The sequence below is a fragment of the Hyaena hyaena genome, unplaced genomic scaffold (assembly GCF_003009895.1).
Source record: "Hyaena hyaena isolate Hyena2069 unplaced genomic scaffold, ASM300989v1 scaffold_117, whole genome shotgun sequence".
Classification (NCBI taxonomy): Eukaryota; Metazoa; Chordata; class Mammalia; order Carnivora; family Hyaenidae; genus Hyaena; species Hyaena hyaena.
In genome coordinates this window covers 352027-372304 of record NW_024080749.1, presented here as the reverse complement: position 1 = coordinate 372304, position 20278 = coordinate 352027, and the positions used below count along the sequence as shown (strand labels likewise).

The 20278-nt window shown below is 45.8% G+C and overlaps 1 protein-coding gene across 1 annotated transcript in view; it reads right to left on the bottom strand.

Annotated features, from left to right (window-relative positions):
* The window catches only part of SGPP2 (sphingosine-1-phosphate phosphatase 2), a 119450-nt gene that overhangs the window by 58736 nt on the left and 40436 nt on the right, over nucleotides 1-20278 (bottom strand). Inside the window, exon 2 of the mRNA XM_039236843.1 lies at nucleotides 14599-14754. Coding sequence (XP_039092774.1) covers nucleotides 14599-14754 — 156 coding nt within the window. The remainder of the gene's footprint in view (nucleotides 1-14598; nucleotides 14755-20278) is intronic.

Sequence of the window (20278 nt, the reverse complement as noted above, 5' to 3'; positions counted from 1 at the left end):
ACATAGGTATTAAATATCTTACCAAAATGATGTTAGACTGAGATAAGAATACATTTAGGGGGAAAAAGGGATTATATCTGGATTTGCTGGGCCACCCATGGAGTGTTGTAGGCTTCTTTATATACATATATGTGTGTATATATATATATATATATATTATTTTTTAGAAACAATGATGGCCCATGGAACTTATGTGTGGAACCTAACATGCTTCTGACATATTTTTAATTTTTTTAAAAATTTATTTGTTTTAGAGAGAGCACGAGCAGAGGAGGGGCAGCGGGAGGAGAGAGAATCTTAAGCAGGCTCCACACCCAGCACCACTGTCATATTTTAGGTACAGAAATGTTACCCTGTTTGCTTATGTCCAGCTGTTTTCATAGTAGCTGTGAAGTTTTAGTACGAGGCCAATAACACTGGAGTAGCATCTCCTTCCCTTGGGAGGGGAGCACCTTTTCATCAGCTTTTTCCTTTTTTTGCCCCAGGCTCGGCAGGGGCGCACCTCAATATAGTTTAGGAACGAGGTGTTGGAAGCAATAACTAATGAATTATGTTTAAGGTTACAAAATTCCCCAAACCAAAAACTACAGGTGGAGACTTCAGCCTGATGGATCTGCAAGAACACAAGATTCATTCAGATGTTTCAGAGACACCTTCAAAAACATTACCATGCCTGTGTTCGCTTTGTATCAATGTCTAGTGTTTAACTGTACATGGGGCGCCTGGGTGGCTCAGTCAGTTAAGCGTCCGACTTCGGCTCAGGTCATGATCTCACGGTTCGTGGGTTCCAGCCCCGCGTCAGGCTCTGTGCCGACAGCTACCTCAGAGCCTGGAGCCTGTTTCGGATTCTGTATTTCCCTCTCTCTGACCCTCCCTGCTCACGCTGTCTCTCTCTCAGAAATAAATAAAAACATTTTTAAAAAATATTTAAATGCACATAATCTCAGCCTGTCTTGCATCACAAAGGGCAAGAAAGGTCCAGAGGATTGTCCGAAGAGTATTTGTCATCGGGTTTTGATTTGGGTGTCCATTCACCTTGGCATTTCCAGGATAATCTCAATCACAAAAATTTCTGTGCTGTTTTCCAAGGATATTTTCTGAACCAGGGTCCATTTCATGAATGGCTCTTAATCTTCAAGGTGATACCCTGAAGAGCTCCAGGGGGTTTATATTCTTTTATAGATTTTCCTTAAACTATTCCTCATGAATGTATACAATTACATAAAATTAATATCCATAACAGAGCTAGATAACAGATTAGCACACCTTGAACACCCTTTGAGGTTACTGAGATGTTTTTAAATACAGACAAGCACCTGGCTTGCTAAAACTCCGACTTTTGGCAGCTTTTTAATTATTTAATCCATCAGTGTTAAACACACCCTTTTAATTGCCCCCAGGGAAAATAGTCAAACATTCTTTCTAGATTAGTATGCATTTTTTTTCTAAGCATTGAATCCAGTCTCCTACACTGCTTTCTACAGTACAAAGTTAGGTTTACATTTCTGAATCCAGCCCCCAGTAGGCAAGAGCCTCAAAGAACATTTAGCTTCTTTGGAATGCTAACCCAAGTGAATGAGCCCCCATTTTTTTTTTAATGAATTCTAATAAACAGTCCTGTTGTGATCCTTGCTGGCTAGAGAAAAATGGAGACTTTCCTTCGGTTCCCCCCCTTCCCCCCTCCCCGTGTCCATTGTCCATTCTTTCCAGCTAAATGTTTTCCCCAATTATGTAGATAAACACTGAAAATTGCTCAACCTTGATTTATTTCAGGTAGCCCTCATTTAAGAAGCCCTGATGGGGCGTGGTCAGCCTGGGCTGGGCTCACTTCCCACGGGCAACCCAGATACCGTGTGCAATCAATTGTAGTGTTCGTATTAAACCCGGAGTTTCATTTTCTCCTTTGACTGAGCCTTCTATTATGGCCTCATAAAAGAAATCAGCTCTTTTATTTCCCTCATTTAGCTTTTATTTGTGTGGCAGTGTTAGTTTATAAGGAAGCGAGCTTACTGCTTCTCATAACTTGCTAATTTCCAAGTTCGTTTCTGGAACAAATCTCCAGGATGTCATTTCCCAGCCTCTAAAGTCAAACTGCCATGTATTTGAAAAACATTTTCAAATTGAACAAAACATTTTTCCCTTCTGATTTCAGTGCCTGTGGATGCCAGGAGAAATTTAATTTTAAAAGGAACAAAAAGACTAACATCTTTTTCCAGTTAAATCTCGGCATATGCAATACAAACAACGAATTTATATGTGTGTACACACACACACGCTTAGAAGACGACCCGTGTGCTTGATGTTTGCCATTGCATTTGGGCCCGAAAGAGGACTGCTGAACCCTCAAATGCTTCCCTCTGCTCCCCTTGGCTTGAATTTGCAAGGCCAAATGATTCCTGGTGACTCAGACTTGCAGAGGATCCAACTACCTCTTTAAGGACACTTTTCACAGCGAAGTACGGTTGCTCATCATGGGGGACACCAAGAAAAAGTGATATGAGCCAACCCAGCCAAGGTATGGGGGGGGGGTCATTCCAGGGAAATTTTATAGGGCCAGATGCATAGTTGAAGTCAGAACATATAATTAAAGACTGAATAGCCTCAAAGACACATCACCATCAATATTTTTGTAGTAGCAAAACTCTCAAAATAAGAGGGTCCCTATGGTCAATTTGTTCAACTCTATATTTCACAGATGGTCAAATTGAGGTCCTGAAATAAATGTCATTTGGACTGTTATTAGTAAACTTTGGACTACAGTTGGTTACACATCTCTGAGTCCATCCCAGCCTGGCCATGCCCCCTAGGAAGGCTTCCACTCTTACTACTGAAACACATACTGTGTTAAATAGAGAGGGAACAATTTAGACTTTGATTAGAATCTAAGTCTCTTAACTCTTGAGGTAGACACAGCATCTTTTTTTTTTTTTTAATGTTTATTTTTGAGATAGAGACAGAGCTTGAGCAGGGGAATGGCAGAGAGAGAGGGAGACACAGAATCTGAAACAAGCTCCAGGCTCTGAGCTGTCAGCACAGAGCCTGATGTGGGGCTCAAACCCATGAACTGTGAGATCATGACCTGTGAGTTCATGACCTGAGCCGAAGTCGGATGCCCAACCAACTGAGCCAACCAGGCGCCCCTAACACACTGTACTTTGATTCAATTATTCCTTTTAGTCTAAAAGATTCAGGAGTCATCTGGATCCTACTTCCCCTCCCTTTCCTACTTCCGTATTCACACATGAACTTGGGAGTCCTGTTTAATTTTCTATCATACCATTTATCGCAAGGCAGCATATAAACCATATACGATGATCAAATATTGTGTAGATGGGCTAGGAAATAGACGGAAAAGGTGAACTGCCTTCAAATCAATGAGGTAGAATTAGGGAAATTTTCATTTTCTTGGTTTTTGTACTAATGTGGTTCACTACTTATAAAATGAAAAAGTTAACCGAGCACATTCAATATGCGAAAAAGCAGGAGAAAAGGGAAAAGGCTAGTGCAGAGCACAGTTCATGGCCAGGATACCAGATCAGATAGCCCTGGGTTCAAATCCTGACTCTGTTCCCTATTGGCTACGGCAGCTTGGCTGACCTTCTCAAGCTGCTTCCTTGACTTTAAAATGAGAATGATAATAGTGCCTATACTGCACCTGGTGACGTCTGTGAAGTCTGTTGCCTCCTGTCTAGCACCGAGCGGGGACTCGATAAATGATGGTTACGGCCGCACTTAGAGTTATCATTGTCATGAAAGCTGGCACAGAGGCCACGCTCACCTGACAAGTCCTCACTCACGGCTTTGCACTTGTGAATTTCAGGATGTTATTTACTCTTAAACAGTTATACTGCGGCTCCTTGAAAATGACGTATTCCCTCCACCTCGCAGAGGGCATGAGAGCACACGAGCTGCGCCCAGGCCAGCACGGGCAGCGGGCAGGACACCAGCAAGCAGACTGGACAGAGGGGCTGCTGCCCCTGGAGCGGGTGGAGCTAGCAAGCCTCAGTTTCTCAGATTAACCCTTAGATGACCGAGGCCCAACTCTCTCTAAGCAGGTTGAGTGCCTTCTTGCAACCATGCATGTCTGCTGAGGCCACGGGGGCAAAAGCCTTGACTAGTGTTGGTGGCAGCGGGGCTGACTACAGAGGGCGTCCCCAGCTGTCTGCCCGGGGAGAAGAGGCCACAACCCCCCCCCCCCCGCCCCCCGCACTGTTAAAAGGACAGGGAAGAGGACAGATGACAGCCATTAGGTTAGTAACACTGGGTTTGTCTAGTAGCCCTCAAGCTTCCAGAAAATTCCAGAGGCCTGAATAAAGTAGGACCTCTCGAGCTGTGAACCGACAGAGCTCTTAACAGCTCAAGGTCTTGCCTTCCCCTTCCCAGCACAGGGGACACTTCCGGACCCTCAAAAGCTACCGGAGAGCCACTGGGATGTCAGGCTCTTCACCCTCCAGCTTCAGGGCAGGGTGGGCCCGGGATTCAGGGCCCTGAAGGCGCCTGGTGACAGGAAGCCTGAGAAGCAAAGGCCCAGTGACTAGAAAACCCACCTTCCCCAGGAAGTTCCGTCCCCTCGGGCAAGGACAGTCCCCTGCAGGGCAAATCCCCACCTCCTAATGAGACAAAGAGCCACTCTTAGCCGCCTCCTCCTTTTCCACTTGGCTGCTTTGCAAAACAGGATAAGGGAGTGGAGTAGAGCGGGCCTAGGCAGGGCAGCCCCGAAGCTAAGCTACCAAAGCCCTTCTCCACCCTCCTGGGCTCCTGGCCTTCTGGGGACATGTAACAAGTCTGGGGCCCACAGCCTGACGAGGGGTGGGGGTGCTCACAGGGATCACAGCACAGAGAACTGAGAGACAAATGTCTGGGAAATCCTCCACGTGGCCGTTGTACACAGAGGGCTCTTGCAAACGAGACATTCCAACTTCACGGCCGCGCACATTTCTGAGGAAGTAGATGGGGGGCGGGAGGGGGGAGTAATGTGCAGCCATTGGAAGCAAGATGAGAAGAAGGACCCAAGGCGCTGGGAGGCGCTGGGCGACAGGATCCGGTGGGATCACTCCCTACGCTCCTCACTGGTGTAAGCCACTTAATGCTTGGGCCTCAGTTTTGTCCTCTGTGAAATGGGGTTCTCAAACAAAGCATTTGGCACAGAAGGGAGGCTCAGTAAGCAGACTCATTCAAGAAAGCAGCTCTGCAAATGGAATCGATTGGTAGGGAAAAACCCTAGAGTTGTTTAGATAGTATTTGAAAATTTTATCAAAAGAACAGCTCTCCCCCACCCCCATGGCCTATTGATTAGCTCATTCTCTTGTTTTATAAGAGAATAGGAGGGAATCTGGGACAGAGTCTAGTCCAGAAGGGTGTGTTATAAACCACCCCCCGCCCCGCAGGGACTGAGTGCCTTGGCCCCTCCCTATCCCCCCCCCACTGCTGGCTGCAGGCAGTGGGGGACAGTGGGCCACCCCAGCCTCCATCCCCCCCTTCCCCACCCACTCCAGTGCATTCAGAGAAACTGAACGCCTTACCCTCCTCCCTGCCTGGCTGCTTGTTTTCCGATCTGGACAGGACTTGGCAAAATTTTTTTTTAAACCATGACACTTAAACAGTTACCATAAAGCCAAAGGGACAAGGACTAACTGCACACCAAACTCTATGAAATGTTTAGCATTTTGCATCATTTTAGAAGCTCCAGGCCCCTGGGCTTTCGAACAACTTCTAAGCTAGCTAAGGTGCAAAGCAATTGCACAACCACCAGACGCATTAAGTGATGCATTTAGAAGTGATACTTGGGTGTGGAGGCCGCGCTGTGGGAGAATACAATTCTGCTCAAGCAAAACCAAACCAAACCTGGGGCGCCTGGGTGGCTCAGCCGGTTACGCATCTGACTCTCAGTTTCGGCTCAGGTCATGATCTCAAAGGTTATGGGTTTGAGCCCTGTGTCAGGCTCCAAACTACAGCGCAGAGCCTGTTTGGAATTCTCTCTCTCCCTCTCTCTGCCCGTCCCCTGCTCATTCTCTCTGTCGCTCTCTCTCTCTCTCTCTAATAAACTTAAACAAAAACCAAACCCCACCCAAATCCAGCACTGCAGCCTTAGGGGGCTAGGAGTAGGGACGGCATTAGGATGGGGTGGCCAGAGAGATAGGAAAGAATGTGTGCATATTGCCAGCCATCATCATAAAAGAGAAGGGGCGGGACACCTGGGTGGCTCAGTCAGTTAAGCGTCTGACTTCGGCTCAGGTCATGGTCTCACCGTTTGTGGGTTCGAGTCCCGTGTCCGGCTCTGTGCTGGCAGCTAGCTCAGAGCCTGGAGCCTGCTTCACATTCTATGTCTCCCTCTCTCTCTGACCCTCCCCTGCTCACACTGTCTCTCTTTCTCTCTCAGAAATAAACAAAACATTAAAAAAAATTTTTTAATAAAATAAGACCATTCTTATAAAAAAAAAAAAAAGGGAAGTGGGGGAAATCATCTTTCAGGTAATGGTGGGGATATACGGAAAGACTCCAATCCATCTGTTTGACCCCTACGAGTCCAGTGTAAGGCTTTTTTTTTTTAACCAGACTAAAACCAAAATATTTCCTTCTTGTGTTTCAAAACCAAACCAATACAGTTTGCATAACAAACCCCCCAGGGTCATTTACTTAATATTTAACTAAGACTCATTTACGAGATTCTACTTCAGAGAAACGGGGGCATAGCCTCTGCCACCTAATTCTATTTCATTCGGTGCAAGTTATCGTGGGTTACAACCCGGCCAGTGTTGGACACTTTTCAAGACTCATTAATCTCAGGCAAGAACCAATTTAACAAGCAGGGAAATCTTTTGAAGTGAACGGCAGTAGTGGTTTAAACAGAGGATTAGGAGCTAATCACATTTAAAGTCATCTTTTGGCACTAACACTGACCTCAGACTCGGGGTTGTGAATTACAGGGACAGGGCAGTCATTTCCCTTCGTCTTCCGACTCCCCTGTGGGAGTCATCACAAATTGCGCCTCTTCACCAATTTATGGGTCAGTTTTATAAAATAATACTCTAGATTCTATAGCCGTTAGACACGGTCTAGATCGTAGGCACAGTTGAAATATAAATTTGGGGTCTGCTTTGCACTGTAGATATCAGCTACTTCGTTGTCAACAATCAGAATGTGAGCCCTGTGAAATCCATCATCTTAAACTTGAGCTCCCCAACGCGAGTTCATTAGACTTAGAAGAGTAGGAACAGAAGGGCCTGCAATTATATTCACTAAGCAATTAAGCCTTTTTCTTTTAAGTGTTTCTTCGATCCTGTGGCACACAAACAGCAGGCAATCTAACGATGATTTAGCAATGGGTTGGATATGGATTTCAATGTACTGTCGCGTATCGAGGGGACTCACCACACAAGACGAAATTAGGAAATTAGCATTCAGTCTGCAAAAGTGAGGACATGACTTCGTTTTGTGTGTGTGTGTGTGTGTGTGTGTGTGTGTGTGTGTGTGTGTGTGTGTTTAATGTAATCTGGCTCAACTTTGGCTCCTTTCCTTCTTACTCCATGCCACAAATGAATCTCTTCTGTCATACAGGGAATGTATCAAGAAGACTGGTGACCACATTTCAAGCCTCCAGGGATCTTTTAACGGAGTCCTTTCTTGTTAAAGCTGGGATGCTTCAGGCCAGAATCACGAGGTGGCTTGAGGAGGTTTCGCTACTAGGATTACACCCCAAGCCTTGATTTCCCAACCTGGCCCGTGGCTCTGTGCCCCCAATTACCCGTCTGTCCCCACCCCAAAAGCAGCTCTTTGGGCCAAGTGCAGCCCATGGATACGCTGGCACAGGATGGATGGAGCCAGGATACAAAATGAGCTGGGTCTTAAAAATCTAAAAGAAAATCTAAAAATCCCAACTGTTGAGAAGTTACCAGCTGGCAACAGGAGGTAAAGAAGCAGATATATGGAGTCATGGCTTAACTGTCGCAGATGACCAAATGGTCCAGTAGCATTGATCCTTGGGATGTTCTGGTTCTGGGATTCCCAGGAAACTCATGACAAATCCCCTTTACTGAGCTACTTTGAGTGGAACCAAAAAACACTACCTATAAACACGCTGGTGTTCCCTGCATGGCATTACAGGGCCAGGCACTTCTGACCAAACCTCAGAGCTCCTGATGGAGGTGGGAGCCGCCCCTACCCCACCACGCCACACGCACTCTTCGCTTCCAATCAGGGAGGTCACCAAAAGCCACCCTTTATTACAAGAGATGACATTATTTTTTATTATTACAAGAGAGTTTAACTGTGCCTGAGAACACTCAGAAACAACAATCAGAAAAAAACAGTTTGAATATGATAACAGTTACTTTAAAATAATCACATTTAAGGATGCCTGGGTGGCTCAGCTGGTTAAGCGTCTGACTCTTGTTTTCGGCTCAGGTCACTATCTCGCAGTTCATGGGATCGAGCCCCATGTTGGGCTCTGTGCTGTCAGCACAGAGCCTGCTTGGGATTCTCTCTCTGCCCCTCACCCAACTTGTCCCTGCTCGCTCTCTCTAAATAAATAAATAAACTAAGAAAAAAGAAAAAAATCACAGGTAAGAATCTTTTAGATTAGAGCTTTTGATGGTAGGTAGAAAATGAAAATGTTTACCAAGGAGGAAAAAAACGCAAGGAAAAACTCAAGACAAATTTTAACTTTAGTGGAATTGGGGCGGCAGAGCCAGGCTTTTAGGGACTGGTCACCCAAGTAGAGTAAACTATTTATGGCCAGAGAAACTATAGGCCAGAAAGATTAGGTGCCTAAAAATAGGAATCCCCAATTCAAATACCTGCAAGGGGCGGAGCCCAGCGGTCCCAAAGGGTAAGACACAGGGAGTGGGGAGGTCTGTTTGCCAACTACATACCCAGTAAAAAAGCACTGAAAGTCAATTTTAAAGGACTTTCTTTAGTCACTGTTAATGATACCATAGACATCGTTTCTCAACGTCACAAACTTCTAAAAATCTTATATATAAAGACACACTGCCTCTGATCCTTGGACAATCAATGGTTCGGTATCATTTTATAACTGGTGAAAAAAAAATCAATAAAAAAATCAAAGCCCCTTTGAAAAATACTCAAGAGGTACACTAACAATTCACAGAAGAGTTCATACAAATGGCTAATAAAAAATGCTTTCATTTTCACTAAAAAGATATGAAATTAAAATGAACTGAAATGCCTTTTTTCATTGGTGAAATTATCAGTTATTAGAAAGTAAGAACACAAAGTTTATGAGGAAGAGTCAAGATGGGTACTCACATCGCTGGTAGGGGGTACTGATGCCAAACAATATTTTTAGGAAAATAATTTAGCAACAGGTATCCCTAAGCTTAATGATTCTACGTGTCAAGAAAAGATTTGCTCCCTTAGGAATAAGCTGATTATTTCCTAGTGGATGCAATTTAATTTCATTTTGGTTTGGTCAGGACAAAGTTCAAAGACAAATCTGTGGCTCAGCTTTGAATCAACAGGCAACACTGAACTTCACACGAGGCCTTAATCTCCTATTCTCTCTGTGTTCCCTCTAATTTTGCTTTTCCAATTTTTTTCTTGCATCTCGTTCTGAACACCATGAAATATCTGTGAAAAGATGTATATAAGTAAGTAAAATAGCCTAAGAATAGAGCTTTTCAAGGATCAACTGTGGTATCCATATTCATATCGCTATTTCACTAAATGGAGAATAACTTGATTTTGCAAAAAAGTGAGATTTTGCCTCCTGTTACAAAGCCGACCACCATGCAGTTCCAATGAAACGGCCTCTAACCTTTCTAAGATACCGCAATACTATTTTAATTTTTTAAAATAATTTTTTAATGTTTATTATTATTGAGACAGAGAGAAACCCAGCATGAGTGGGGGAGGGGCAGAGAGAGAGGGAGACAGACTCTGAAGCAGGCTCCAGGCTCTGAGCTGTCAGCACAGAGCCCGATCCAGGGCTCAAACCCACGAACCGTGTGATCAAGACCTGAGCCAAAGTCACATGCTCAACTGACTGAGCCACCCAGGAGCCCCTATTTTAATTTTTTTTTAATGTTTATTTTTGAGAGAGAATGAGAGACAGAGCACAAGCGGGGGAGGTACAGAGAGAGAGGAAGACACAGAATCTCAAGCAGGCTCCAGGCTCTGAGCAATCAGCAGAGAGCCGGACGTGGGGCTCGAACTCGTGAACCATGAGATCATGACCTGAGCCGAAGTCAGATGCCTTACAGACTGAGCCACCCATGCCCCCCTGCAATACTATTTTAAAGCTTTTTATTTTTTGATGGGCCTGCCCCCACCCCAAAAAGAAGACAAGAGATGAGATAGTCACTCTGGATGGTGACTCTTTCTAAAGCGCCATCTGACAGATCTTAGATAATCCATCCACAGGCTTCTCTGCTCAAGGAAATCAAATGCCAGGTTAAAAACCTTGATGAGTGACAGGAAGAGGGAAATGATGACTTGATTGATGTCTTTCGGCTAACTGAAAAGGCTTGTCTAAGTTTTCTGGGATAAAAGATCTTTCGCTTGTCAAGAAAGTTATATAAAAGACACTTAAATAGAATCGAGTTAATAAATGCCATCTGGGCACACGAAGCACAATCCTAGCAAACATGCAGTGGAAGGGAACTTTGGGCAAGGCATTTTAATGCCTAAAGCCTCAGCTTTCACATTTCTTTAAAAAAAAAAAAAAAAAGCATGTTCTTAGAAGTGACCCTGGTGTCCGCCTCCAGCATAGGAGGCCCTGGGAGCCTGGATCAAATCCACTTAACGCCACACGATCCTGGGGGAGTTATTTACTCTTTCTGGACATCAGTTCCAGATCTGTAAAATGGGCTGGCAGTAGCCACATCTCAGGATCACCGGCAGGATTACAGGTGATAAAAATACGTAAAGCACCGTCCCAGTGCGTGGCTGAGTATGCGGAGGGCTTGGCACAGGCGAGGGCTAACTGTTACCTGGAGTCTTACCATCCCGGTCTGTAAAGTGATGAAAATGATACTCACCCATTGTTACGAAGTCAAATAAGATAATGAACACAGATGCCAATAAAAGCACTAAGAGATGTACAATGTGGGGGGGGGGGTACAGTTATGATTGTGACGAGGAGGCGTGTAACACAGCCATAAACCCTGCTAGGCTACCTCTGACGGTAAGAGTCACTCCCACTGTAGCAAATGATTTTTAAACGCAATGAAACCTGTTGGGACTTCATCCAAGGACAACTGTCGACTGCATGTAAAACTGACAGCAGGTTTGGCGCTCCTGAACGCAGCTGCCTTCCGAAGGATTCAGATGCGGATTCGGGGCCAGGTAAGCTGGTTAAAGCCTGGAGGCAGCAAGCTCTGCACCCAGGTAATTCACTTCCCTTCCTCCTCATGCCCTGAGGACACGGCCCCTGATTTAGGGTGTCCTGCATGCAGGAGAGGCTCCCTCAGAGGAAGCTCATCACCCCGGAGCACCACCCTGTGCCCCAACTCCCCCCCCCTCCCCGCTTGCTGTGGGGTTTCCCCTCCCTCCCTTCCCCACTGGAGCCAAATCATCTCATGATTATCTCTGTGGCCAGCACAGGGCTCCCCACCACTTCTGGAGGTGTCTTTAACCTGTGTTTCTCTCAGGGCTTCTCTCTCTCTCTGTTTCTCTCTGGGGTGTGTGTGTGTTTCTCTGGGTCTCTCCCCGTTTCTCTCTCGGGGGGGAGGGGGGTGGTGGTGGTGGTGGTGGTGGTGTGTGTGTGTGTGTGTGTGTGTGTCTCTCTCTTTCTCTCCCTCTGGGTCTCTCTCCCGGTTTCTCTGGGTCTCTCTGTCTCTCTCAGGGCCTCTTTGTCTCTGTCTCTCTCTTTTTGGGTCTCTGTTTCTCTTTCTGTCTCTCTCTCAGGGCCTCTTTGTCTCTGTCTCTCTCCCCCTGTCACTCTGTCTTTCTGGATCTCTGTTTCTCTAGGTCTTTCTCTCTCTGTTTCTCTCTGTCTCTCTCTGGGCTTCTTCCCTTCTCTGGGTCTCTCTCCCCGCCCCTTCCCCTGGCCCTAGATTCTCCCCCTCCCCCTCTATCTCTCTGTGTCCATCTGTCTCTCAGGGAATGGCCGCCCTGTCTGCACCTGGACCTCGTATGCTGCCTTGAGGACCCAGCTGACCACCCAGATATGGACCCCTGAGCACGGGTGCCTTGGACATGACCATGCACCCGTTTTTTAAAATTTTTTTTAAATGTTTTTAAAATGTTTTTATTTATTTGTGTGTGTGTGTGTGTGTGTGTGTGTGTGTGTGAGTGAGAGAGAGAGAGAGAGAGCGCATGAGCATGAGTAGGGGAGGGTCAGAGAGAGAGGGAGACACAGGATCTGAAACAGGCTCCAGGCTCTGAACTGTCAGCACAGAGCCCGACGTGGGGCTCAAAACTACGAATTGTGAGATATGACCTGAGCCGAAGTCGGACGCTTAACCTACTGAGCCACCCAGGCCCCCCAATGCACCCATTTTTAAAAGCAAGTAACGGGTCACAAAGCCCAGGACAGCCTGCTCCTCAAAGGCTGTTCTTTCTCGGCCAAAGGTTTTATTGCTCTCCCTCGAGCAAAAGCCTGGTGATTCCGTCTCACGCAGGGAATCCTTTGAACACTTTGAAATGAGGTCTCCACAGTGAAAAATAACCAAAACGACAATCAGAGGGCCCCCAGCTACCGTCAGGTGTTAAGACGCTCCCAGCCCCTCAGGAAAATGGTCCACCCTCACTGGGGTCACAACTGGCCCTGGGTACGGTCAGTCCAGCACACTTAAAAAATTATTAGAAGTGCTTTATGCCATTTGCTTCACCCAACCACCATGAACATTGGAAAACTGATAATATATTCTCTCACACACACACACACACACACACACACACACACACACACACACACACACACCAGAAAATAAATGACAGGGGAAGGAAACTCCAGCACCATGTACCTTTTCTGCATTTCAGAACCCCTCCCTTCCCCTCCCCTCCCCTCCCCACTGCCCCAGGGTCACCTGCCCCCAAGTAGGGAAGTGAGCAGCTGAAAGTGAGATGCAGGGGTTACACTAACGTTCGCCTTTTGCAAGATGCAGGTGCTTGCAGATTCTCAGATCAGATTCTCACAGAGGAGCTGGATTTCAGACTCAGGCTGGTTGTGAGACAGGAATGGGGGAGGAACCAGTGGTTTGTGTTTTCAAGTGAAAAGGAGAGAAAAAAAAAAGTCACAGGAAGAAATGTGGGGCCAAAAACTCCTAACCACAGCCCTGGGGACCTCACTGGTCCTTTAGGCTAGAGGCTTCCAACCACGCCCCATATGTGTGGACGTCAAGGACTCTTTGTTGAGCTGACATATCATGTTTTATTTTTTATTTATTTATTTTTTTTAATGTTGTTTTTTAAATTTATTTCCAGGAGAGAGAGAGAGAGAGAGAGACAGCGTGAGCAGGGGAGGGTCAGAGAGAGGGGGAGTCACAGACTGAAACAGGCTCCAGGCTCTGAGCTGGCAGTCAGCACAGAGCCCGACGCGGGGCTCGAACCCACGAACCGCGAGATCATGACCTAAGCGAAAGTCGGACGCCTAACCGACTAAGCCACCCAGGCGCCCCTGACATATCATGTTTTAAAGATATAAGCCTGCATGTTTAAAAATGGGATGCTTCCCATGAAAAACCAAGCTGGTAACTCCAGCGCCTTTTGCCTCATGGCAGTCACAGGTGGCCCAGAGGGACAACTGCTGCCCGGAGTCCCTCATGGCCGCACTGTGACTCTCACTGACAGCCTCCCCACGCTCCCCGGTCTCCCCATTCAGGATTCACTGTTTCTCTTCCCTTCCCCGGCCTTAAAGGACATGGGAGATGATGGCTTCTGACCCAGGCCATTCTAACTCGGTCTACAAATGATAAAACTAAAGCACAGAGTGATGCAGTCACTTGCCAAAGATCACACAGCTTCTCGGAGCAGAGCCGCACAAAAACCGAGACTCGGTTCACAAAGTCAAGTGCTTCTGAACCTGTTTTCAGTCCAGAACCTTGAGGCGGGGAAACAGCCACCTTGCTGGCAGCCTTTCCCTGCCCCTCCCTCTCCCAGCGAAACCACCTGACCTTCCAACTGGTTGATCCTTAAGCCTCCTTCACCTTCACGAACTAGTCACGAAGCGTCACCATGTTCAAGTAGCGACTCTGTGAAATTCTCCCACGTGCCAGGCCCCTAGTTCTGTGCACTCACTGGTCTCCTGAGCCCACTTGCAATTACTAGTTAACAGCTTCTAATTTCCAGTTTGGGGTCAAATTGTATGAAAATTGGCCTCTTGGGAGGATGCATTTTATGCCCCCACAAGGGCTTCCAGAAACGTCCTTTCTTCCCTGCACATCACGTCATCTGTCTTCTATTCTCCCAAACGGAGGTGTAAGCCAACGTACGGAATCACGGGTTTGTTTTTTTGTAAACAAAACAAGCTGTGTTCATAGCTTTTTAATCTTTCCTGTTGCTCTCCCAAAGTAAACCACCAAAAAATTTCAACTCTAAATTATATTTTTTAAAGAACATATATTCAAAGTCCTTGAGTGCCGAAGCAGATAGTTATTATAGGAGTAGTAGTGGTTAGTAAGGAATAAGGATACTTACAACCCATATGATGACCAGTCTTCTGGATAAATAAGGATCAATATTCCAGTGCGTGAATGGAAGAAAGGTGATGTAGAATACTTCTTGACCCAAAGCAGCTGAGAACCTGAAGAGGTAATAGTAGAAATAATTCTTCACAATGTACTTCTGTGAAGCCTAGAAGACAAAAGGGAGAAGACTCTGAGTTCATCCGACATGTGACTGTAAGGCATGTTTTAAAAACCCCTAAAACCCATGAGAGCCCAACTACCACTGTGCTTCTATTATGAATTGTATGTATTTTTCTTAGCAATTGTATGTCATGGGTCAGCAATTACAGGATCATTGCTATCAGTGTTCTTTTTTTTTAAGGTTTGTTTATTTTTGAAAGATAAAGACATGAGCGCAAGCAGGGGAGGGGCAGAGAGCAAGGGAGACACAGAATCTGAAGCAGGCTCTAGGCTCTGAACTGTCAGCACAGAGCCCGACGCGGGGCTCAAACTCACGAGCGGTGAGATCGTGACCTGAGCCAAAGTCAGACGCTCAACTAAATGAGCCAGCCAGGCGCCCCTCAGTATTCATTGTTGTTGAACATCGATCAACCCCGATTTGTCCACACAAACACAGATGTTAGTTCTTCATAAAATTAAGTAACATCCAAGACAGGATATCAGGAGAAGGCACGCAAAAGAGCCGGAAGCTTTTTTCCTGTGCACATACGGAAGGTGAACTCTGGATGTAGACTTCTGTCTGTGAGGATACGCTCCGGGGCTAGGACTGTGGTGGGTAGAATAATGTCCCCAAAGATTTCCACAGCCCAAGGGATCTGTGGATTTGCTGCTTTACAGGCAAAAAAAAAAAAAGGCCTTGCACGTGTAATTAACGATGTTGAGACGGAGAGATGATCTAGCTGGTCTCAGTGTGGTTGCAAGGGTCCTTACATAACAGGAGGTGGAGGCAGGAAGGTCAAGGGGAGAGTTATCTGAAGACGGGGTGAGGGACCACGAGTCAATACAGGGCTGGAAAAATCAGCGAGCAGATTCTCCCCTTGAGCTTCCAAAAGCAACGTAGCCCTGGTGATGCCTTTTGTCCAAATAAGAACATTTTGGACTTCTGACCTCCATAGCAGAAAGACAATAAATTTATTTTAAGCCACTAAGCTGTGGTAACTTATTGCAGCAGCTATAGATAACTAATACTGAGATTTCAGAAAAGTCACTTGCCAGTGTAGATTTTTAGTTTACCTTTTATTTTTAAAAAGTTTACTCATTTATTATTATTTCAGAGAGAGAGAGAGAGAGAGACATGCGAGCACACAAGCAAGGGAGGGGAGAGAGAGAGGGAAACACAGAATCCAAAGCAGGCTCCAGGCTCTGAGATGGCAGCACAGAGCCCAATGCGGGGCTTGAACCCCCGACCGCGAGATCATGACCTGAGCCAAAGTCGAACGGTTAACCACGTGCCCCAGGTTACCTTTAAAATGGGACCAGTACAGTCAACTCAGTATAGGGAGAGTGTAAGAAACACAAGTGCACACAGGGGCTGCTAAAATGCAACCCTATTTTCTGTACCCCCTTCCTTCCCTCTTATCCTGACAATAGGCAGGTGAAAAAAAAAAAAAAGACTTAAGGGTAGGTTAAAATAGGAACAAGCAGATATTCTATTTTAAAATATGACGAACGTCCTTAAATTAATATCAGTAACGAGTTAACAAACAAAAACACTGTCACCCTGTTAAGTAAATCCAAAAAAATCAGTTTTAATGCTATTTATACTTGGCATGGCCTTGGTGTAAATAAAATCAAAGCAAAATGCCAACACTAAGAAATGGGGAGAAGGCAGCCCTAACACTGGACCAATCGTGTAAAAGGACTCTTGTAGTTCTGGGGTTTGGCTTTACTTTGTTTTCCACAAAGTCTGGGGTCCTTGGATCCTGGGGGGATTTGGAAAAGAAGTTGCATGCATTTATTCTGCAAAGAAATGTGCCAACCACGACGAACCTGTGTACCAAGAATATTCAGATGAGCTTGGCTGGGTGCCTGGCTTCAGGGAGCTCCTGTTGGGGGCGCCAAAGAGCACCGTTTGGGGGAATTAATTTTCAAAGGACCAAACTGTGTTTGAGGCCTTGAAAAAAGCCAAGGTTACTTTTATACTTTAGGAATAATAATTAAAAAAAAATGACCTTGGAAATTGTGAGAATATTAACTGGACTTGACACTGTTGGCTAGCTGTCAACTACGCATTCCTCTCTCCTAAAAGGTTCCTGGTTTGATTCTAGCGTCTCTGCTTCCCCCACGGAGTCCTGTGACTTGGGGAAGTTGACATTGCTCTCAGCTCCAGTCATGGGAAGTTCAAGGATTCAGCCTCAAGCCATGAAGTACCTGCCAGGGCCCTGGAGAAAGTCACCCGTCAGAGGCAAGCACATGCTGTAAGCTCCAAATTCATCTCTCTTGACGGACAGGCTTTACTTCTAATTTTTTTTTTTAACCATTTGTTCATTTTTGAGAGTGAGAGAGAGGAGCAGAGAGAGTGGGAGACACAGAATCAGAAGCAGGCTCCAGGCTCCGAGCTGCCAGCACAGAGCCCCCCATGCAGCGCTTGAACTCACAGACCACAAGATCATAACCTGAACTGAAATTGGACGCTCAGCTGACTGAGCTACCCAGGTGCTTCCAGGCTTTACTTCTAAATGTAAATTCAAGTCAGAATGGAAATAGAGCCATCCTAAATGGGAAAGACAATAATGCTGGAAATGAATTAAATAAGAAATTGAATAGTTGCACCTCTGGGCCAAGATACTACGGCTGAATCTGCAAAAGGACGAATAAAGTAGTGACAAGTGATGAATTTCTCTGTCTCTGATCTGAGGATTAATCTCTGCAGCTTCTGTTTTATAAACATACATCCTGCAGCCCCGCCCTTGAGGCAAAGCCTGTGAAAAACCCCTTTGTACAGAAAGATTAGTTATTTTAACCCACCAGCTACCAGTACACCAGGTAATGAGTCCTGCCTTTACGGAGAGAAATGCCCGAACTCTGAAAAGGGTCAAACGCCTCCCTCGTGTCCCTTCACAGTACCCAAATTTTATAGGACATTATAAACACTCGGCAACAACCATTTCCCCGCCCTAGAGATTTACCTGAACCAAGTTCAAGATCTTAATCCTAGTAAATAATTGAATGACTGTCAGGGAGGGCAGAAAACTGCTTTTTAGTGGTACACATTACTAATTAATATCTTCAGCCTTTGCTTTTTACAAGCTCTTGGGAACTTTTTTTTTTTTTTTTTTGAGGAGAGCTAGATATTCTCTAACTCTTCTCAGGAACAGAAGAAGCAAAAGTGAAACTAAAAATATCAGCATATATATAGGATTTTATGTTCCCAGAGGATTTTTTTAGATAACGTTTCTGAATATGTAATTAAGTAGCATGAGAGCCAATATCTGTGTCCAAATTCTCGGGAATTAAATGTACCTAAACAAAACAGTCGGGGGCTTGTCTTTTCAGAACAAGAATCTACATTTTCCTTGCAGGAGATCTCAGAGAGGATGACTTCAAGATCTCTTTGGAAATAACAAGAATCCCAGTGCTGGTCCCATTGGGAACAATTCGAGGGAGAAGAAAGAGGGGTTAGAAATAGAAATGGTAGGTAGAGCCAGTGGCAGAGAGAAGCATAAAAGCTGGTCCCAGAACTCGGCTTCTCTATTTCTGTAGAACCAGCCACACACCGGCACCGACGGGCCAGGCTGTGGACAGTGTCTTTGGGGCATGAACCCAGGGAGCAGGGATCAGCAGCTAACTTTTTTAGGCAAAGGATCCTAAAGGCATTGAATATTTAGGTGGGTGGCGAACTACTTGTAGAAATAAAGTACTTCTCAGGGTGCCGATCATCTGTCGCAAAGCCAAATGAAGAAGTTTCTAGTAAACAGGAGTGAGAAGATGGAAATGCCCACAGATCCATTATTACTAACTGCAAAATGTCATGGAGAGTCTCCTCTGTGTGTTTTATCTGCTGCCTTATTCTCTTGAAAGTTAAAACAAACTTTTTGGGACCACCCGGGTGGCTCAGTCGGTTAAGCGTCTGACTTCAGCTCAGGTCATGATCTCACGAGCCCCAAGTCAGGCTCTGTGCTGACAGCTCAGAGCCTGGAGCCTGCTTCGGATTCTGCGTCTCCCTCTTGCTCTCCCCCTCCTCTGTTCATGCTCAGTCTCTCTCTCTCTCTCTCTCTCTCTCTCTCTCTCTCTCTCTCTCAAAAATAAAGGAACATTAAAAAAAAAAAGAAGTGTTCTCATGGGTGAAAAAAATATTTCCATTTAGGTCAGTGATTTCCTCTACAGCCTAGTCTCAGAAGATGGTGCTTTTGGTAATGACCTTTGGGTGGGAGAAGAGCTGCTCTGCTTTGCCGACAGCAGAGAAGGCCATGTTCTCTGCAAGGCTGCCTTGGGTGCATAAATAAATCAGGAAGGAGGGGGAAGCTTGAGGGCTGACTGCCCGATGGAAGAGAAAGAGCATGCAGATACATGGCTTCTTGACTCCGCTCTGCCCCCGGCACCTGAACGGTGTTTTGTTTTCCACACACACACACCAAGGAGTCCTAAACGCGAAGGAAATTTGGCCAGGTCAGCACCGCTGGACAGAATCAGGGCTGACCCAGACAGCCGAGGAGCGAGCGCTGCGCAGACCTGGCAGCACGCCCAGCTTTTGAGCTTTCAGAGGAGGAAGGATACAAGGAATAGCTTTTAGCCAAACAATATGTGACCTTGGGGAAGTCAATGCACCTTTCTGCACCTCAGTGGGCTCAGCTGCAAAGGATGGAGTCTGCTTATTTCAGCTGCTTTTTAATATACACACACACAAAATTATAGGTGAGGAAAGGCCCCTTAAATAAAACGTTATCCCAGCGCCTATTATATAAAATAAGACTGAAAGTCTGTATTAACTGATTAAAAGTGAGAGGAGGCCTTGGGAACCCCTGTTTCAGGCCAGGACCACCCTGAACCCCCAAGTCTTTTTCTGGAATGCCTCCTTGAAATGGGTCAGGAATCAATTTGAAAACCACAGACCTTTTTTTTTTTTTAATTTTTTAAATGTTTTATTTCTAGGAGAGAGAGAGAGAGAGACAGCGTGAGCAGGGGACGGTCAGAGAGAGAGGGAGTCACAGACTGAAACAGGCTCCGGGCTCTGAGCTGGCAGTCAGCACAGAGCCCGACGCAGGGCTCGAACCCACGAACCGCGAGATCATGACCTAAGCGAAAGTCGGACGCTTAACCGACTAAGCCACCCAGGCGCCCCTGAAAACCACAGACCTTGATCTATCAGACCTCACGTGCCTTTCTGTTATTAACCTTGGGCCTTGAGTACACGGGCTCTATAGGTATTCAAACCTTGAGGTCTTGAAAGGATTTGATAAACTCTGTACCAATGTCATTGCAAGGTCCTTTTCCTTATCTGTTTTTTTCAGATCAGAGCTGTAAATGCGTTTTCCAAAGGTCAAGTTCGAGATAGTCCTCGACTTCAGCAGAGCCCAGAGGAGTTCACGTCTGGAGCAATGGTGTTCGTAGCTCTAAACGGTGGACTTTAAATGAAAGCAGTAGGAAACTCACCCTCTAGGGCTGAAGGAGATCAAATCTACATGGGTGACGGCACAGTCGTCCTTAAAAATTAGTTTAAAACCCAAAGCTCTTTCATAAAACACATTGAG